This window comes from Bombina bombina, chromosome 1, assembly GCF_027579735.1.
Source record: "Bombina bombina isolate aBomBom1 chromosome 1, aBomBom1.pri, whole genome shotgun sequence".
Classification (NCBI taxonomy): domain Eukaryota; kingdom Metazoa; phylum Chordata; class Amphibia; order Anura; family Bombinatoridae; genus Bombina; species Bombina bombina.
The window spans coordinates 759,076,492-759,097,500 of NC_069499.1; the positions used below are offsets into that span (position 1 = coordinate 759,076,492).

Sequence of the window (21,009 nt, forward strand, 5' to 3'; positions counted from 1 at the left end):
AGCTGTTTTTTTTCTAACACGCTCTCCCAATTGATGTCTATGGGGAAAACGTGCATGACACGTATTCTCAGCCCTTGGATTTTGTGCGGTATGGAGCTCATCGCAACCATATCGCACGCACAAGGGTGCTTTTCAAAAACTTGTAATGGCAGCGCTATGGAGGGTGAAATGACGCAACTTTTGTTGTGTTCGTTTCGCACCCTCTATAGCGCAAAACTTGTAATCTAGGTGATTATATCTATATATCTGTCTATATATTCATCATCTGTCTATTTATCTGCTTATATATCTATTATCTATCTATCTGTCTATATATTTATCTATCTTTCTGTCTACATATATATTATCTATCTATCTATCTATCTATCTAATTCAATGAGTTATGAGATAGATCATATTTTGGCTTGGATTTGTCTTGTTTTCTATTCCTCTATTTAAAACAAAAATGAAATGGCTAACATTATGGCAGTCATCTAATAGTTATAAGGCCTTGCTTGAAAGCTTCCTCTTTCAAAAAAGGTTCTTAAATATGGGTTTATTAGCAGAAACCCAGTTTCAATTACCACTCCTATTTTTCTCACCAAAGCTAATATCTAGCGAGATAGTTATTAATAGCCAGTCACATATACCTTGGAAAATCCATATAGTGTTATTTAATCCATTTCCAAGTGAGTGATAATACAAATGTATGGTTTTAATTTTAAGTAATGAAAGGTTATGGCTATGACTACGGCTCCAAGCCGAAACGCATAAGCTGTTCTCTGCTACGCTGTATGTGCGAACCCCTATGGTTGCTTTACCCTGTTTTTAAACCTTTGCAAGATGATTCTCTCTTTATTGCGTAAACCTTTACGCAAGACGATTCTCTCTTTATTCTGGTTTTAATGTTGGCATAGAGAGAGCAATGACCAGTTTCAGCAACTTTTTAAATCGATATTGATGTTGTAAAAACTACATTAGATGTGTCCAATATTTGTATGCTAGATGGCTGATACCCCTAATGGGAAGTTACCCGGATCAAATAATGAACACTAGTGATGTCGCGAATAATTTGCCAGCGAATAGTTCCCGGCGAACATAGCATGTTTGCATTCGCCACGTCGGGCGAACATATGCGATGCTCGATCCGCCCCCTATTCGTCATCATTGAGTAAACTTTGACCCTGTACCTCACAGTCAGAATACACATTACAGCCAATCAGCAGCAGACCCTCCCTCCCAGACCCTCCCACCTCCTGGACAGCATCCATTTTAGATTCATTTGGAAGCTGCATTCTTAGTGAGAGGAGGGATAGTGTAGCTGCTGCTGATTTAATAGGGAAATCGATAGCTAGGCTAGTGTATTCAGTGTCCACTACAGTCCTGAAGGACTCATCTGATCTCTGCTGTAAGGTCAGCAGCCCAAAAAGCCCTTTTTAGGGCTAGAACATCAGTCTGCTTTTTTTTTTTTCCTGTGTAATCTAATTGCAGTTGCCTGCCTGCCAGCGTGTGTGTCAGGCTCACAGCGTATACTGTGCCCACTTGCCCAGTGCCACCACTCATATCTGGTGTAACAGTAGTGTACATTTAAAAAAAACAAACACTTTTTTGATTGTGTAATAATAGCAGACAGCTGCCAGTACCCAAGATGGCCGCCAATAAGACAGATGGGGAGGGTTAGAGAGCTGTTTTGGGGGGGATCAGGGAGGTTGGGGGCTAAGGGGGGATGCTACACCACAGCATATGTAAATATGCTAAAAAAATTGAATTTTTTTTTAAAAACCTTTTATTTTAGTACTGGCAGACTTTCTACCAGTACTTAAGATGGCGGGGACAATTGTGGGGTGGGGGAGGGAAGGGAGCTGTTTGGGAGGGATCAGGGGGTCTTATGTGTCAGGTGGGAGGCTGATCTCTACACTAAAGCTAAAATGAACCCTGCAAGCTCCCTACAAACTACCTAATTAACTCCTTCACTGCTAGCCATAATACACGTGTGATGCGCAGCAGCATTTAGCGGCCTTCTAATTACCAGAAAGCAACGCCAAAGTCATATATGTCTGCTATTTCTGAACAAAGGGGATCCCAGAGAAGCATTTACAACCATTTGTGCCATAATTGCACAAACTGTTTGTAAATAATTTCAGTGAGAAACCTAAAATTGCTAAAAAAATTTAAGTTTTTTTTAAATTTGATCGCATTTGGCGGTGAAATGGTGGCATTAAATATACCAAAATGGGCCTAGATCAATACTTTGGGTTGTCTACTACACTACACTTAAGCTAAAATTAACTCAGCAAGCTGCCTACATGCTCCCTAATTAACCCCTTCACTGCTGGGCATAAAACACGTGTGGTGCGCAGTGGCATTTAGCAGCCTTCTAATTACCAAAAAGCAACGCCAAAGCCATATAAGCCTGCTATTTCTGAACAAAGGGGATCCCAGAGAAGCATTTACAACCATTTGTGCCATAATTGCACAAGCTGTTTGTAAATAATTTCAATGAGAAACTTAAAGTTTGTGAAAAAGTTTGTGAAAAAGTTAAGTTTTTTGATTTGATTGCATTTGGCGGTGAAATGGTGGCATGAAATATACCAAAATGGGCCTAGATCAATACTTTGGGTTGTCTACTAAAAAAAAATATATACATGTGAAGGGATATTCAGGGATTCCTGACAGATATCAGGGTTCCAATGTAACTATCGCTAATTTTTTAAATAATGGTTTGGAAATAGCAAAGTGCTACTTGTACTTATTGCCCTATAACTTGCAAAAAAAGCAAAGAACATGTAAACATTGGGTATTTATAAACTCAGGATGAACAGCACAATACATGTTCCAACCCTGCTTACCCTGCAACATGTGTAACTCATAAGTGTCCAGGAAAACATGGCCGAGGTGGTAACCCTAGTGGTCACTAAGGGGTTAAGTCACGCTAACCCGACGAGCATAAATTGCGATTGCGCTTGACTGAACGTGTTTACTTTCAACTTGTAATACACACTCTATTTCCATTGTACAATATCGATATCGCTTGCGTGCAACAGTTAGCGCCCAAATCGTAATCTAGTCCTGAATTAGTAGTGTAAGTTTCAGCTGCCCTCACTGCAGGGCTAGAGACTAGTTTGTTGCCAAGGTAACCCAGGCTGCACAGGAATCATAATCAACTACAGAGCACATCTATCAGGACAGGAATGCCGCTTTTACTTTATTTTTTCTGTCCCTACACTGTTAATGTAAACAGAAAACTGTTTTCGTAATTGTTATGTGCAGTATTCTGTGCACAACTAGTACTATTGCAGCCTCCAGTGGTGCCTCGTGGCTGAGTAGGTGGCTCTATACTTGGATTGCCACCTTTCCTGGATAAAAATAGCATAAATTTGCTAAAATAATTATACAGCCAGGAGTGAAACTACAGGGGGTGCAGAGTTCGCAATTGTGACTGGGCTCCCAAGGGTGGGGGCCCAGCTTAAAGGGCCATTATACACTCATTTTTTCTTTGCATAAATGTTTTGTAGATGATTTATTTATAAAGCCCATGAAGTTTGTTTTTTTAAAAAATGTATAATTTTGCTTATTTTTAAAAAACATTGCTCTGATTTTCAGACTCCTAACCAAGCCCCAAAGTTTTATTTGAATACCGTCAGCTACCTTCTCCAGCTTGCTCCTGATTGTGTAAAGGGTCTTTTCATATGCAAAAGAAAGGGGAGGGGGGAGTGTCTTATTTCCCACTTGCAGTGGGCTTTCCTACTGCCTTTTCAACAGAGCTAAACGGAAAGCTTCTAAGTAAGTTTTTAAACCATTTTATACTGGATTTTTATATCAGTATCTGTGCATCTTATTCTTTATAGTAGTGTCTATTACATGCAGTTATATGAAAATGAGTGTATACTGTCCCTTTAAAAAACAAATATATATATATATTTAATTTTTTTTTAATAAAAAACATTGACCTGCCCCTGCCTACACTGATATCATGTGAGTGTGACATGATGCTTCACTAGTGTCTCTGACTATAGGGGTTAGTCTTTCTGTTTTACCCATTGGTGTTTATGTGTGTGTTTGTGTATGTATGTATGTATGTATGTATGTATGTGACTGTGTGTGTATTTATGCATGTATGTGTGTGTGTGTGTATGTTTGTATGTGACTGTGTGTGTATTTATGCATGTATGTGTGTGTGTGTGTATATTGGAGGAGCCAGCAAATTACAGACCTTGTTATTACAGCATGGGGGGCGGGGGGTAAACAGTGTCACTATACAGTAGCACTATATACAGTATGGGGGGGCTGGACCATGTCACAGACTACTGTGGTCTTTTTATAAAGTACTGGGGCAGGTAGGGTCAGGCCAGCCATCTCACCGGCAGATTACAGACTGTGTCACTGACTCACTATATACAGTAATAGGGGGTCAGACCATCTCACAGACTGTGGGCACAGGGTACCTCCTTTTGCAGACATGTAATCAGATTCACATTTTTTTTCTGTGTTAAATGTTAAAAAAAGATATGTATCAAATTCACTTTTTTGCCCTTCTTAGATTCTTGCACCTGGGCCCTGTGGTTTCTAGTTACGCTTCTGTATACAGCATCATTTAGGAACTAAAGCTGCTAGGACTGATATTAAATAATCAATTGATCTACTATTAGATTCTAAAATACTTAGAAGAATTTGCCCCAATAAAGGCCAGATTACAAGTGGAGCGGTATTTAAAGCTCCTGCTAGAGCGTTAACTTTGTTAAAAGTAAGGTTTTTGCAGCGTTAGGTAGCGCTCATATTACAAGTTGAAAGTAAACTGTTTTTACTCGCTGGCCAAACCAACGTGTATAAAAAACTAAACTTACCATATCGTGCGTGCAATTACGTGTTCCCCCATAAAAGTCAATGGACCAAAAAAAGTTGAAAAAAAAACCTACTCGCACGCAAACCGGATTGCATATTCTTAAGTGCACTAACCTGACGTGAAAATAGGAATATTTGCAGTATATGTTTTTTGCACAAATATATTTTTTGTATATACAGTATATATATATATATATATATATATATACACACACATACACATATAAATAAACAACTACATCTGTACACACACACATATCTATATATATATATATATATATATATATATATATATATATATATATATACACACAACACATAGAGACACCCAGCACTCACCAGCTAGCTCACTGCTAAGATAAAATCAAAACTGGAAAGGTTAGTTACCGCATCTGGCCAAATGGGAAAAGCTCAGGCACCACGTCAAGGTCCTTTCCACTGCCTGAGCCCCTAACACAGCCACACATGCGAGCTCACAAAGCCAAACAAACTGAGAACAAAGAAGGGGTGCACAGGTGTATGTAATCACCCAGAGAAATACAAAACACGGAAGGGAACTGCACTCCAAGACCGGACCAGGTACACATCCAGTGACTCAGCAACATCCCAGCCCTGGGTGCTAAATAGCACTCCAAAAAATCTGTGATGTCACCAGAGCCACAGGCAGTTAACCCCAGTCCGGAATGGGTGCAAGAAACAAGGGGGATTACAAACAAAAAGTAATACAACACATAGAGACACCCAGCACTCACCAGCTAGCTCACAGCTAAGATAAAATCACAACTGGAAAGGTTAGTTACCGCATCTGGCCAAATGGCAAAAGCTCAGGCACCACGTCAAGGTCCTTTCCACTGCCTGAGTTGTTTGTAATCCCCCTTGTTTCTTGCACCCATTCTGGACTGGGGTTAACTGCCTGTGGCTCTGGTGACATCACAGCTTTTTTGGAGTGCTATTTAGCACCCAGGGCTGGGATGTTGCTAAGTCACTGGATGTGTACCTGGTCCGGTCTTGGAGTGCAGTTCCCTTCCGTGTTTTGTATTTCTCTGGGTGATTACATACACCTGTGCACCCCTTCTTTGTTCTCAGTTTGTTTGGCTTTGTGAGCTCACATGGTGTGGCTGTGTTAGGGAGTCAGGCAGTGGAAAGGACCTTGACGTGGTGCCTGAGCTTTTCCCATTTGGCCAGATGCGGTAACTAACCTTTCCAGTTGTGATTTTATCTTAGCTGTGAGCTAGCTGGTGAGTGCTGGGTGTCTCTATGTGTTGTATTACTTTTGTTTGTAATCCCCCTTGTTTCTTGCACCCATTCCGGACTGGGGTTAACTGCCTGTGGCTCTGGTGACATCACAGCTTTTTTGGAGTGCTATTTAGCACCCAGGGCTGGGATGTTGCTGAGTCACTGGATGTGTACCTGGTCCGGTCTTGGAGTGCAGTTCCCTTCCGTGTTTTGTATTTCTCTGGGTGATTACATACACCTGTGCACCCCTTCTTTGTTCTCAGTTTGTTTGGCTTTGTGAGCTCGCATGGTGTGGCTGTGTTAGGGACTCGGGCAGTGGAAAGGACCTTGATGTGGTGCCTGAGCTTTTCCCATTTGGCCAGATGCGGTAACTAACCTTTCCAGTTGTGATTTTATCTTAGCTGTGAGCTAGCTGGTGAGTGCTGGGTGTCTCTCTGTGTTGTATTACTTTTTGTTTGTAATCCCCCTTGTTTCTTGCACTCATTCCGGACTGGGGTTAACTGCCTGTGGCTCTGGTGACATCACAGCTTTTTTGGAGTGCTATTTAGCACCCAGGGCTGGGATGTTGCTGAGTCACTGGATGTGTACCTGGTCCGGTCTTGGAATGCAGTTCCCTTACGTGTTTTTTTATATATATATATATATATATATATATATACATACATACATATACATCTTTAGACATGTATATGTACATATCTCTATGTTAAAACCCTTTGCTTTCCTTTTTTTTTTAACACCTGAGACTTCATATCTTTAAACCCTTATAAATAAATTTGTGAAATATTTTTGTAATACTTTTTATTAGTGATGTTGCGAATTGTTCGCCGGTGAATAGTTCCCGGCGAACATAGCATGTTCGCGTTCGCCGCGGCGGGCGAACATATGCGATGTTCGATCCGCCCCCTATTCGTCATCATTGAGTAATACTTTGATCCTGTACCTCACAGTCAGCAGGCACATTCCAGCCAATCAGCAGCAGACCCTCCCTCCCAGACCCTCCTACCTTCTGGACAACATCCATTTTAGATTCATTTGGAAGCTGCATTGTTAGTGAGAGGAGGGACAGTGTAGCTGCTGCTGATTTAGTAGGGAAATCTATAGCTAGGCTAGTGTATTCAGTGTCCACTACAGTCCTGAAGGACTCATCTGATCTCTGCTGTAAGGACAGCACCCCAAAAACCCCTTTTTAGGGCTGCTTTTTTTTTTTCCCTGTGTAATCTAATTGCAGTTGCCTGCCTGCCAGCGTGTGTGTCAGGCTCACAGCGTATACTGTGCCCACTTGCCCAGTGCCACCACTCATATCTGGTGTATCAGTAGTGTAGATTTAAAAAAAAAAACACTTTTTTGACTGTGTTAAATAATAGCAGTCAGTTTCCTTCACACGTGTGCGTTTAAGTGCCTGCTTCTGCCAGGGCACAGTGACACCCCAGTGCAACTCATATCTGGTGTAACAGTAGTGTAGATTTAAAAAAAAAAAAAAAAACACTTTTTTGACTGTGTTAAATAATAGCAGTCAGTTTGCTTCACACGTGTGCGTTTCAGTGCCTGCCAGGGCACAGTGTCACCCCAGTGCAACTCATATCTGGTGTAACAGTAGTGTAGATTTAAAAAAAAACAACACTTTTTTGACTGTGTTAAATAATAGCAGTCAGTTTCCTTCACACGTGTGCGTTTCAGTGCCTGCCTGCCAGGGCACAGTGTCACCCCAGTGCAACTCATATCTGGTGTAACAGTAGTGTAGATTTAAAAAAAACAACACTTTTTTGACTGTGTTAAATAATAGCAGTCAGTTTCCTTCACACGTGTGCGTTTCAGTGCCTGCCTGCCAGGGCACAGTGTCACCCCAGTGCAACTCATATCTGGTGTAACAGTAGTGTACATACCTGATGTTTTAAAGCACGTTATTCCAAACAATTTAAGAATGTTAGGTGATTTATGCTCTTTATGGATTAAAACCAGACTCTGCATCAACTATGTAATTTTCCATGGGAGTTTTGCCATGGATCCCCCTCCGGCATGCCACAGTCCAGGTGTTAGTACCCTTGAAACAACTTTTCCATCACTATTGTGGCCAGAAAGAGTCCCTGTGGGTTTTAAAATTCGCCTGCCTATTGAAGTCTATGGCGGTTTGCCCGGTTCGCCCGTTCGCGAACAGTTGTGGAAGTTCGCGTCCGCCGTTCGCGAACGCAAAATTTTAGGTTTGCGACATCACTACTTTTTATTAGATGGTGTTATTATGAGTACATGACTAAGAGCCTATTGTAGGTTCGAAACATTGTTCCTGTAAACTTTTGGACCCAACTAATGAAAATAAAGGTCTTTTAAACAAAGATTTCTTATGGTGGCTGGAGTGCTTTGGATGTATGACTATTTGGATTGACAAGATTTGGCAAATCTTACTCCGTGCCCCACAAACAGGTGTTCTGTTCTCCTTCCCTTTTGATTTTCAGTTATTATTAGTATGAACTGTAACTTTGTAATGTTTTGTGAAACTTTTTTGTTTGCGAAACAGTTATCCAGATATCTGAAAACACGCTATCCCGATGAGTGTTAACTTCAATTGCGCTCAAGTGATCGCGTTTACGTTAAACTTGTAATACGAGCTCAAACACCTGCGATGAACCCCTTTTCTCTCGTGCATAACTGTTTGTGAGCCACTTGTAATCTGGCTATATACCTATATCAACTTTATTTCTATATTTAGTCTTCATTTTCAACTTTGACCTGAGCCTTAAAAATATTGTCCGTGTCAGTAAAATACAGGCTGGGAGGTAACCCTACTCTTTACATGTAATACTGATGGTTATGGAGCGTTGGAATAACGTGAGCTGTGTGAGGAATGTGCATTCCAATTTTAGCTGGAATGTCCCTTTAAACAAGTTATACCATTTCTGGGGAAAGTATTACAAGTAGCTAATGAATACATAAAATTATCTATTTTCTTATAACATTTTAATTTTAAAAATGTCTTTCTTTTACAAGCAACAGGATTAAATACATAGTCAAACTTGTGCATCTGTACCAGATGAGGATATAGCAGACGAGCAAATAAGAAGCAAGCAAACGTGTATATCCTGCCATCACTGACTGGAGCACAAAGTTTCCCAGGAGTTCAGCTTTAACCTCTTAAGGACATATGACAGAATTTTTCTGTCATAAAACAATTGAGCAAACTGAAAGCTGTGTCCTTAAAGGGTTAAAAACATGTTTAATCTGTTTGAATGTGTTAAACACATAGGGCCAGACTACAGTTGTCACACTATTTGGTGCTTTTCGCTCACGTGCAAACACCACCAGAAGTAATACTTTAATGTGCGCAGGTTAGCACGCGTATTACAAGGATTTCGGATATCTCTACTGTACTAACCTATTGTCCCCGTAGACTTCAATTGAGTTAAAAAATTGAAAAAAAACCTAACACATATCGCTTGTGCGCAAACCCAACTGCATTTAACCAAGTGCGCTAAACCAGAAGGTAGTTATGGATATTTTACATTCTGTCCTTCACTTAGAGGAACATTTTCTATTTATTTTCAAATAGATATTTCTGTATATATCTGATGTATTTTTTGTAATATATATATATATGGGAATTAAAGAATATAGGGCTCTATATGTGTTGTGGCATTTGCATGCATGCTTTGTTTTATTGAAAGGAATAAATATCATGGCTTTTTGAGTTAACCGAGGTGTGTCAGTTGTTTTTGTGTCTGGATACAAATGTTTCAGCCTTTAATCTGCATATCAGATCAATCAGGAGTATATTCATGCTGAGTGCTGTATTCCCCTACTTTATACATAGTATACTCATATAGCTCTGCTATGTAAAATATTTTTCTCTTTAAAAATATACTGAATTTATATATATATATATATATATATATATATGTATATATATATCTATATACAAAACACGGAAGGGGACTGCACTCCTAGACCAGACCGGGGAGTGCAGTCCCCTTCCATGTTTTGTATATTACTGGGGTGATTACATAAGCCTATGCACCCTTCCCTTTTTCTCAGTTTGTTTTGATTTGAGAGTTGCATTGTGTGGCTGTTTTAGGGTACGAGGTATTGGAAAGGACCTTGACGTGGTACCTGGGCTTGTCCCATTTGGTCAGATGCGGTAACTAACCTTTCCATTTTTGCTTTTAAATCTTAGCTGTGAGCTTATATATATATATGTAGGAATATCTATTTAAATATACAAAGAGCATTTCCCCCTATGTGAAAAACATTGGAATGTAAAATATTTACAGTACACATTATTAAATCTTAAAATTGAATAAATATTATTTCTCATGTTTTCAGGTATGTGAGTGGAAAGGTTTTTGAAGTATATATATATATATATATATATATATATATATATATATATATATATATGTGTGTATTCATGTGTATATATGTGTTCATATGTGTATATATGTATTTATATACATTTATAAATACACATATACATATGTATTTATACATATACAATACATACACATATTTAGACATGTATATGTATGTATATATACATTACATAGCCCTTTACGTTTAAATACCGTGTTATATACCATATAACTTTTAACACATTTAAAAAAAATAAAAAATATTTATGATTGGGTTTTTTTATTAGATAGTGTAGATATGAAATGTAACACTTTATTTTAATGTATTTATATTTAGCCCTAACCCTTTACGCAAGGACTTCAGACTCGCTAACCCAACAAATACAACTTAAAGGGACATGAAACCCAAATTTTTTCTTTCATGATTTAGAACGAGCATGCCATTTTAAACAACTTTCTAATTTACATCTATTATTTATTTTGCTTAATTCTCTTGATATCCTTTACTGAAAAGAATATCTAGATAGGCTTAGTAGTTGCTGATTGGTGGCTGCACATAGATGCCTTGTGTGATTGGCTCACCTATGTGCATGGCTATTTCTTCAGCAAAGGATATCTAAAGAATGAAGCATATTAGATAATAGAAGTAAATTGGAATGTTGTTTAAAATTGTATTCTCTACCTGAATCATGAAGGGAAATTTTTGGGTTTAGTTTCCCTTTAATACAGGCGCAATATTTCAATATCACTCACTAATGTTAGCACACCGCTTGTAATCTAACACAGAGTAATATAAGGGCGTTATTACTTAGAAAATGAATGCTCGACCAGAATATATTTAATTTTACATTAAAATGTCCTATTACAATGCTTGTGACACAATTTTAAGTGCTATATAAATAACGAAAACTGTAATCATACTCATGACTAAAGAAACTGTGTGCAAGATTTAGCAAAATGATTTTTTGCTAAACTTCTTCCTAATGATGCTGTCATATAACAAATCTTCTCATTTTCCTGCCCTAGATGAACTAATCTACATACTTTTGGCTTAGTACAGTGCCATATACACAAACCTAATCCTTGCTATGAAAATCTTTTCAGTGCTGCTGATAGAGTCGTTTCACTCAGAGTAAGGGGTAGATTTATCAAAGTGTGAGCGGACATGGTACGATGTAGCGTATAATGTCCGCTGCACATCGATAAATGCCGGCAGCATACGCTGTCAGCATTTATCATTGCACCAGCAGTTCTTGTGAACTGCTGGTGCAATGCCGCCCAGTGCAGATTCGCTAGCAGGGAGTGTCAACCAACCCGATCGTATTCGATCGGGTTGATTTCTGTCCGCGGCCTCAGAGAATGCGGACCTCTTAAGACCGCTGCTTCATAACTTCTGTTTCCGGCAAGCCTGAAGGCTCGCACGGAAAAAGGGGCATCAAGCCCCTTAGTGTAGTTTTTTTTAGATCTGTAATGTTCAAACGTGTTGTATTCCTTTTTCTGTATACACAGCCTCATAGTTTTAATACTCACACTCTTTATGATCAGCCTTACAAATCAGGCTCCCAATTTATTAAAGGGATATGAAACCCAAACAAATATTTTGTAATTCAGACAGAGCATACAACTTTTAAAAAGTTTTCAATTTGCTTCTATTATTAAATTTGATTTGTTTTCATTATATTCTTTGTTGAAGAGATATCTAGGTAGGCATCTGGAGCATTAGATGACAGGAATTAGTGCTGCCATTTAGTGCTCTTGCAAATGGATAACATTCTTGCAAAACTGCTGCCATATAGTGTTCCAGACACGTGCACACTCCTGAGTTTACCTCTCCAAGAGAAATTTGATAATAAAAGTAAATTAAGGTTGTTTAAAATTTCATGCTCTATCTGAATCATCAAAGATTTTTTGGGGGTTTCATATCCCTTTAAATATTGTGCACCTAAATCATGTTTATTTATTTATGCTCATGAAATTGAAAAAAAAAAGACAAAAAAAAGGCAAGATTAGTTGGCAACAGATCAATAATTCTTTTATGCAGAATTAAACATTTAAATTAAACAGAATAAGAGATTTCTTTTTATTCTTATTATACAGCAGATACTGTTTTCCTCCTATTCTTATCTGTAGCTTCTTTGTTCACCATCACTGTGTAAATTCCCCGGAGTGAACTCTGTGCTCTCGGTAGCATCTTCCAGACTTCCCCTCCTTGTTTTTTATTGGATTCCATCACCATCAAGCCCCGCCTCTTTCTGCTCTAGGTAAGAGCGGCTCTGCCTAATATCACTCAGTCAGATCCTGAAGTGGATGTATAGGAAGTTTCTTTCATCACTTTTTATAGAACATCCTGCCGGTCTGGTAAGAACATTTTACTATGATTTTGAAATACACATTTGTCAACAAGATATATATTTTTAATTATACATTTAATTGGTGTGAATTTGAGATAGAGCAAATAAACATAATGCATTTGCTTATTTCCTCGTATCAGTCATTATACATACAAAGCTGTTCATCTGCATTGTTTCTTTTATGTTGATTTATAGCTTAAAGGGACATTATGCACTAGATTTTTCTTTGCATAAATGGTTTGTAGATGATCCATTTATATAGCCCATACAGAGTGTTTTTGTAACAATGTATAGTTATGCTTATTTTTTAATAACATTGTGCTGATTTTCAGACTCCTAACCAAGCCCCAAACTTTTAGAAGTAAACTGTTGTCTACCTACTCCAGCTTGCTCCTGTTCGTGTAATGGGTCTTTTCATATGCAGGGGAGGGGGAAGTGTCTGCTCTTTTTGCTTTCCAGCCCATTTCAGTGGGTGCCCCAGCCTAACTTCATCAACAGTGCTAAATTGGAAGCTTCTAAGTAAGTTTTTAAAAGGTTTCATACTGGATTTTTATATAAGTATAAGTGCATCTTCTTTAAAGTAGTGTCTATTACATGCAGTTATATAAAAAATGGTGTATAATGTCCCTTTAAAATAGACATTCTAATCTGTTTAAGATGTGCTAATGCACACATTATGTTTAATGAATCAAGGGGTGTCCAACCTTTTTGAATGAAGAGCCACATTTCCCCCCTCAAAGGACTAATGAACAAATATTTAAAAACCTTTTAAATGAAAGAAAAAAATCTATGTATAAAAATATAAGAAAAAGATTGACTGCACATATATGCAAACAACGTACTTGCTATTGATTTGCCTTGCATAAATGATATGCTTAGTAATATTATACACTGAGGTGTCTGATCTTGTACACACCCAGGCAGTCTCTTTTGTAATTTTCTAATTCCGGCAATTTCATTGTTACACATTTGCTGCTAGAAGCAGAATATTGTTATTATATATATACTTAAACTGTCCCCTCTGGTTCAGGCACACTGCATTAAACTTGAGATCTAGATAAAAAGCATCCAGGCTTTAGTATGTGTGGGGATAGTGTAATACTGTGCAATATTATATATTTTTCTATTTATAAATGTTATTTTAGCTATTCAAAGCACAACTTAATTGCACAATTTAACTAAGTGGTTAACAATAATTTGTGCAACATTGAAAGAAAATTAATATTGGCTAATGTTAGCTTAATATTGTCTTACATTCTAGTAGTCAGTAAAATCAGCTGGTGATGTGCCTATTACACACACTGTTTATATTTGTGTGTTTATATATATATATATATATATATATATATATATATATATATATATATATAGTCTGTGTGTATATATATATCTATATATATATATATATATATATATATATATATATATATATATATATATATATATATATATATATTATACAGTGTACATATATATATATATATATATTTGCCACGAAATGGTTTAATGGATCCCATAGTGTTGAGTTTATTCCCCATCTCCCTCTAGTCATGGGTGCAGCCATGTTGAAACCTAGCTTTCAGTGCATTCCAGTTAGGGTTGCCACCCGTCCCTTAAAATACAGAACACTTATAAGTTACACACGCTGCTGGGTGTTCAGGGAGGAATATGAATAGTACTGTCCAGAAACACAATACATGTTCCACCCTGCAGCATGTGTAACTTATAAGTGTGCAGGAAAAAATGGCTGAGGTGGAAACCCTAGTTTGCACCTGTGCAGCAAGTCTCCTTCAGATCCTTGCAGTGTAACCTAGTTTCTAAAATGGCAACACCAGTTGGGGCATGAAATTAAAATTATTGTTTAATGTCCCTTTAAAGGGACATGAAACCCATATTTTTTCTTTCGTGATTTAGAAAGAGCATGTCATTTTAAACAACTTTCTAATTTACTTCTATTATCTAATTTGCTTCAGTCTCTTGAAATCACTTGATGAAAAGCATATCTAGATATGCTCAATAGCTGCTTATTGGTTGCTGCACATAGAGGCCTCATGTGATTGGCTCACACATGAGCATTGCTATTTCTTCAACAAAGGATATCTAAAGAATTTAGCAAATTAGATAATAGAAGTAAATTGGAAAGTTGTTTAAAATTACATGCCCTATCTGAATCATGAAAGTTTAATTTTGACTAGACTGTTCCTTTAAATCATCATAGTGCTGTAAAAGTATATATATTGGGTAGGGCAAGTTAATATATAATTTACATGTAATTATTAGTATTATGTTCTATTACTTTAATGAACTAATCAGGAAGTAAATGCTGAGGAGAATAATTTTGTTTTGGGAATCAAATAAATGTCATGTTTAGATAATAATAAGGGTTTATAGGAACTTGTTAACAAGCATAATTTTTAATAAGGAATTTTATATACTTTACTTTATAGAAAAGTAATTAATAGTGCGGCATAAAGTAGATTTATATGTTGGTGTGACACTTTAAATGGGATATTACTAAGACATGCAGGTTTAAATCTCGTGGTTTGAATTTAGGGACATAATTAGCCAGTTGTGTAGTTTAAGTGAAGGCCCTGGGTGTGTGTAGCTTACTCTAATGTATTGTTTGGTGCTGCCACCACACCTATGCTGATTAGGGTCCCTGCACAGTTTGTCCAGGTGTGGTTTTAGTAACTTCTGTATAATTCTCATACCTTGTTTTTGGGCCAACAAAAAAATTCTAATTTTAATTCTAATTGCAAACATGTTACATCTTGTTTAGTGGCACCAATAAAAAACAAAAACCTACAAATACTGAAAATGGGCAAATTTGTATTAATTTGAAACAAATTATTCAGAATATCCTTAAATGGATATTATTTCATGATTCAGATAGAGTGTACAATTTTAAACAACTTTTATCTAATATGCTTAATTCTCTTGGTATCCTTTGTTTAAAAGCATACCTAGGTAGGCACAAGAGCTAGGAAACTAGCTGCTGATTGGTTGCTGCACATATATACCTCTTATCATTGGCTTACTGACGTGTTGTGCGTTGCTGCTCCTTCAACAAAGGATAACAAGAGAGTTAAGCAAAATTGATAATAGAAGTCAATTTGTACAATCTATCTGAATCATAACAGAAAAAAATGTGGGTTTCAAGTCCCTTTAAAAATAACTAGATTGTTTTCTGATTATTTAAAAAAAAAAAAAAAAATTAATTATTTTTAAAGGTATTTGTTATAAACAACTCAAAGTAAGCTTAAAATGACTCATAGATGCTAATGCAAGATAATGTTTAATTTTGATTTGTCTATCCCTTTAATAGCATTAAACTCTAAGCTGTATGAAAAAGGCCTATAGTATAATGTTATGCAATGTATTGCAGCCCCCTCTGGTAAACAAGGGGTTAACATGCACAGTCACATTCATTGTTTGTACTTTGTAAACTATGGGTAGGTGCATTTGCAGCAGTACAATGTTCATACCTCTTAGCACTATAGGTCATATGTTGCTGGAACTTCATCTTGCAGAAATAACTCTGCTTTTATTAATTTGCAACATATATGGTTATATGTAGGGTGACCATATTGCCACTTTAAAAAGAGACACATGAAAAATGCATATGTCAGGTCTTTTTCAGGGCTTTTTAAAGAAATGTTTTGTATAAGAACCCTGACATGTATTTTTCATATGTTCATTTTTAAAGCTGCAATATACAGTGGATATAAAAAGTCTACACACCCCTGTTAAAATGTCAGGTTTCTGTGATGTAAAAAAATGAGACAAAGATAAATCATTTCAGAACTTTTTCCACCTTTAATGTGACCTATAAACTGTACAACTCAATTGAAAAACAAACTGAAATCTTTTAGGTAAAGGAAAATAAAAATAAAAAAATAAAATAATATGGTTGCATAAGTGTGAACATCCTTTTATAACTGGGGATGTAGCTATGTGAGCAAGAACTATTGTTTTTAGGATTCAGCCAATCAATATTAAAATCTCCAAAGACCAAAATTCCACTTTTTGGGTTTTGAGCTATAGTTTTACTAAGGAGATGGGCTATTTCCGAAAGGGAATGCACAGGGGAGCTAGGTGGGCGGTAGATTCCTGCAACAATGATTGGTTTACTGCACGGGATCTCAATTGTGTCAGAAAGGAAATCAAAGGTGGCAGGAGAGCTAAATTGGTGTAAGGGGGTGTACTTTTATGGATTTGTCAACATAAATTACAATGCCGCCTCCTCTTTTTGCTCTGTCATTTCTATGGCATGTATTGCAATGGCAGAGTGCAAATTCAGGTATTTTTGCGGTTAGCCACTATTCAGAGATAACAATGATTTTGGGCTTGTAATGTGAATACCATGCTTACAGTGCATCAATTTTTAGTAGTAAGCTGCAGATATTACAGTGCACAAAGGAGAGACCTTTTTTAGCTGGAAGGCTAGGAATGGAATTTGTTGGGGGGCCAGGGTTAGACTCTACATCATTTGCAAGAGCAAGTAACATAAGTAATAGGAATTTGGTCATAATTTTTGTTTGGCCATAAAGTGAATGGGATACTTTATAATTTTGTGAGGTGGGGTTAGGGGGATTATTTTTTATAACTCTCCACCAGCACTCAGCAGATAAGTTATGGCAATAGAGCAGGCCATTTTGTATGATAATTTGTTTTCCAGTTTGAGGTGTGTGCTTATGGCGGTAGTGATGTGAGCGAAATTGGAGTGAGAAAAGGGTTATCACAAATAACAGTATGGTCATATTTGGATTCATGATAGTGGTATGAGGTGTGTAGATGAAAATAAAACACAAATAGTAAAAATTAAAAAAGAAATAAAAAGTATATAATATTGATGTGTGATATATAGCTACTTGTAGGGAGAGAGGGTATGTATTCTATAGAGTTAAGTGAATGGAAGGATGTGCTGATCAGTGTTTGCAGCTGTCATTTCAGGAGAATGTAAGGTGTGTGGAAGACTATATATAAATGAGGAAATGATCCTGGGGTGGGTGGGAAGGAAACTGTCTTCCAGAAGGCTACCTGTTAGTTTGCAGAGGGCAGATTGAACAGCTGAGTGTAAAATCTTTGTATGTAGTTTGTATGTAGTTCTGGGGCAGGAATATATTTCAAATCAAGCAGAAGGAGAGAGATATATTAGGGTCATGATGGGCCTGCAAAAAGAGTTTTAAAGGAATGGGGAGGGTGTATTTATGGACATTTGAGCTAAGGGTAGTTCAAGCAAAAACAAAAGATTAAAATATTACAGCGATAAGACTGAAGTATACAAGGGTGTGTGTGTGTGTGTGTGTATATATATATATATATATATATATATATATATATATATATATATATATATATAGATAGATAGATAGATAGATCCAAGTTGTATAGTATATGCACTCTCACCAGCCAAATTCAACTTGCCAGGGTGCTCTAATCAGGTATATAGAATATGCAGAAAAAATAAGCACTCTCTGGACTTCGGACATCAGTGACAAACCAAATGTTTATTGTGACGTTTCGGGACAGCAAACGTCCCTTCCTTCAGAGGAAAGGACGTTTGCTGTCCCGAAACATCACAATAAACATTTGGTTTGTCATTGATGTCCCCGAAGTCCAGAGAGTGCTTATTTTTTTCTGCATATTCTATATATATATATATATATATAAATATATATAAATACAGAAAGCAAGGTTTTACTGATAAGAGAGAAGTATCATTATCGACATTTTTGGAATTTAAATTTTTTTGGAATGAAACCTACATGTACCACTAAAGAGCAATCTAACCAGCATCCTTGTTTTCTTCCCAGGCAGGAAACATCTTTACTTTTAGTGGCTGCAATAAACAAGTTTTATAGAACATTGCCCAGGAGATGAGATAATGGGATCTACAGATCATGAGTCTCTGATACTATGAATTTGGCAGCTTGTGGAAAAGAAAGAGGATTTTAGAAAAGTCTATTTTGTTAAGAATTTGGTGTGTCCTAATGTCAAAAATACTGTTTAAAGAGGGGAAAAAGAAGAAAATAGATCATAAGAGAATATTGTTGGATTATTGTATTCACACTTTTCTTAATTGCAAGTTCTATGACGGTATGGTTTCATATTGCTCTGTGCGCTTGTAAAACACAAAGATTTATTACTGGCAAACGGCTGGCATGAACAATGGCAAGCAGTCTAACAGTATCTGGTGCCCTCTGGGCACTGCTGTCTTTTCTCTCAGCGGCTGTAAGCTGCACCAGCTTCTTCATGCCATATTGGCTTTTTGGCACCCAGATGGGTAAACCTGTTTCCTTCAGCACCTTTCGTAGATGTACCTATCCTGCTCACACTGAGGAGAGGAGTGTGGTGATGGTGGAGCAATGTGGTCGGTATGCCAACTTCACTGCTATCCCCAGTCTATCTTGGCAAATTTGTACTGTGGTGACAGGCACTGGTTGTGCTTTGCTTCTGCTGGTGTCACTAACTGCAGTTCTGGGCTGTTGTATTGAAGACCTCATCTCCAGAATGACTGGTCGGTTGCTAGGGGCAATGCAGTTTGTTGGAGGTAAGTACATCATTGTCTTAGATGTTGATAAGAAACTACTTCTAAAAATACTAATAAGCCATAAATATTTCCATAATACATTTCATAATATGAATCACTTTAAGAGAAAGGTTGTCACTAGGGGCCTGAGAGTCAAAAGCTTTCAGACATGAAGAGAGGGACATGGAGAGACCATGTAAAATTGTTGTGGTCTTCCCTGAAGTGAAGCAATCGTCTCTCAAGGGAAGAGTTTTATCTTTATTAAATTGTTTGAGGATTTGGAACTTAACAGTAAGACTTCTTAGATAATCTCACCAGAGGGGAGAGTTTTAGATCATCATGCCCTTGGTCCTATGTTGTTTTGTATAACTGATTTACTAAAGCTCTCCCATCTATCCATTCTTGAAATTGCAGACACTTATGAAATTGGTGCATGGCACCTTCTAGTGAATATTGCCCAAACAAGTTTCGCAGTAAGGCCCCTAAATCTTCAAATGGGCATAAGATGTTCTAGTCTAAGTTCTGCTCTGCTGCAGTGGGACTGTTAAAGGGACACTCAAGTCAAAATAAACTTTACAGATAGAGTATGCAGTTTTAAGACACTTTCCAATTGACTTACATGATCAAATTCTGCACAGTTTTTTTTTTTTATATACACACTCTGGCCTCTGGCAAGTTGAAGTCCACTGCTGGAATTCAGCATTGCACACGAGCGCTATTTTACGCTCACGTGCAATCCCACCCCTGCCCACACACAGCCAATCACGCGCGGGCAAGAGCTGTCAATCTCTCCGGTCAGACCTAAGAGATGGCGAAAGGTTAGGGAAGCAGCGTTCTGATAACTGCTGCTTCATAAATACGGACTGCAGGTTCTCTTGTGAGAACCTGCACTCGTAGGCAGGTGAAGGGGTTGATAAATCGACCCAATAAAAGAAGCATATATTTGTTATGGATCTGATCAGAGCTATGAGTTAATAGTGACTGGCAAACAGAGTGTAGATCTGCAATAGGATTTTAAAGACTGGTAAATAGGACATAGGCCTGTTCAAAGTCTCATGGTGGCTGTAAATGTTTAGCTGTTTAATACATTCTTATGCTAATAATATTTTATTATACTTAAAAAGAGGAACATGCCAGGGACATAACTAAACCTCACTTGACCCCATGGTAAAGGCTGTGGCAGGGCCCACAATTTTAACAGGACCTTTTCTGGCTGTTTACAATACCCAGATGCTAAGCTTGCAGCCATATTGAAGAAACAGAAACTGCTTTTCTGTGGCTGAGAGTCATCTTGCCTCCCTCCCTAGTTAACCTGTGCAACATGATATTCGCTTATGAAGTCTTTCTGTGCACGTATTGTGACATTTTTTGTGTGTGAAACATCACTATGTTGGCCATCTTGGAAACATTGCCACCATATTGTTAAGGTATGTCCATAGACTTTCCTTTAAGTATAAGTATTACTACTTGGAAAAAAGGTTAACACAATAGAGTGTAAATAGGGGCGCTATCACTTTAAAGTAGATACTCAGGTGCTTGGTGTGAATAGATACTCAAAGTGTCTATTAAACACAAAGTGTGAAAAGGGGCACTATCACTTTAAGATTAACCAATCTGCAATGACTGGGGAAACAAATATTTGGTATAAATTGTTACTCAGAATTGCAATAAGTGATATGTAGATATGTAATGTGTAAATACAAATTGCAATAATGCATATATAAAATAT

At 37.3% G+C, this 21,009-nt stretch overlaps 1 protein-coding gene across 1 annotated transcript in view; it reads left to right on the top strand.

The window, feature by feature from the left end:
* The first annotated feature begins 18,889 nt into the window (after positions 1–18,889).
* The window catches only part of LHFPL1 (LHFPL tetraspan subfamily member 1), a 90,404-nt gene continuing 88,284 nt past the window's right edge, over positions 18,890–21,009 (top strand). Inside the window, exon 1 of the mRNA XM_053691917.1 lies at positions 18,890–19,301. Within this exon, the coding sequence (XP_053547892.1) occupies positions 18,920–19,301 (382 nt within the window). The 5' untranslated portion in view covers positions 18,890–18,919. The remainder of the gene's footprint in view (positions 19,302–21,009) is intronic.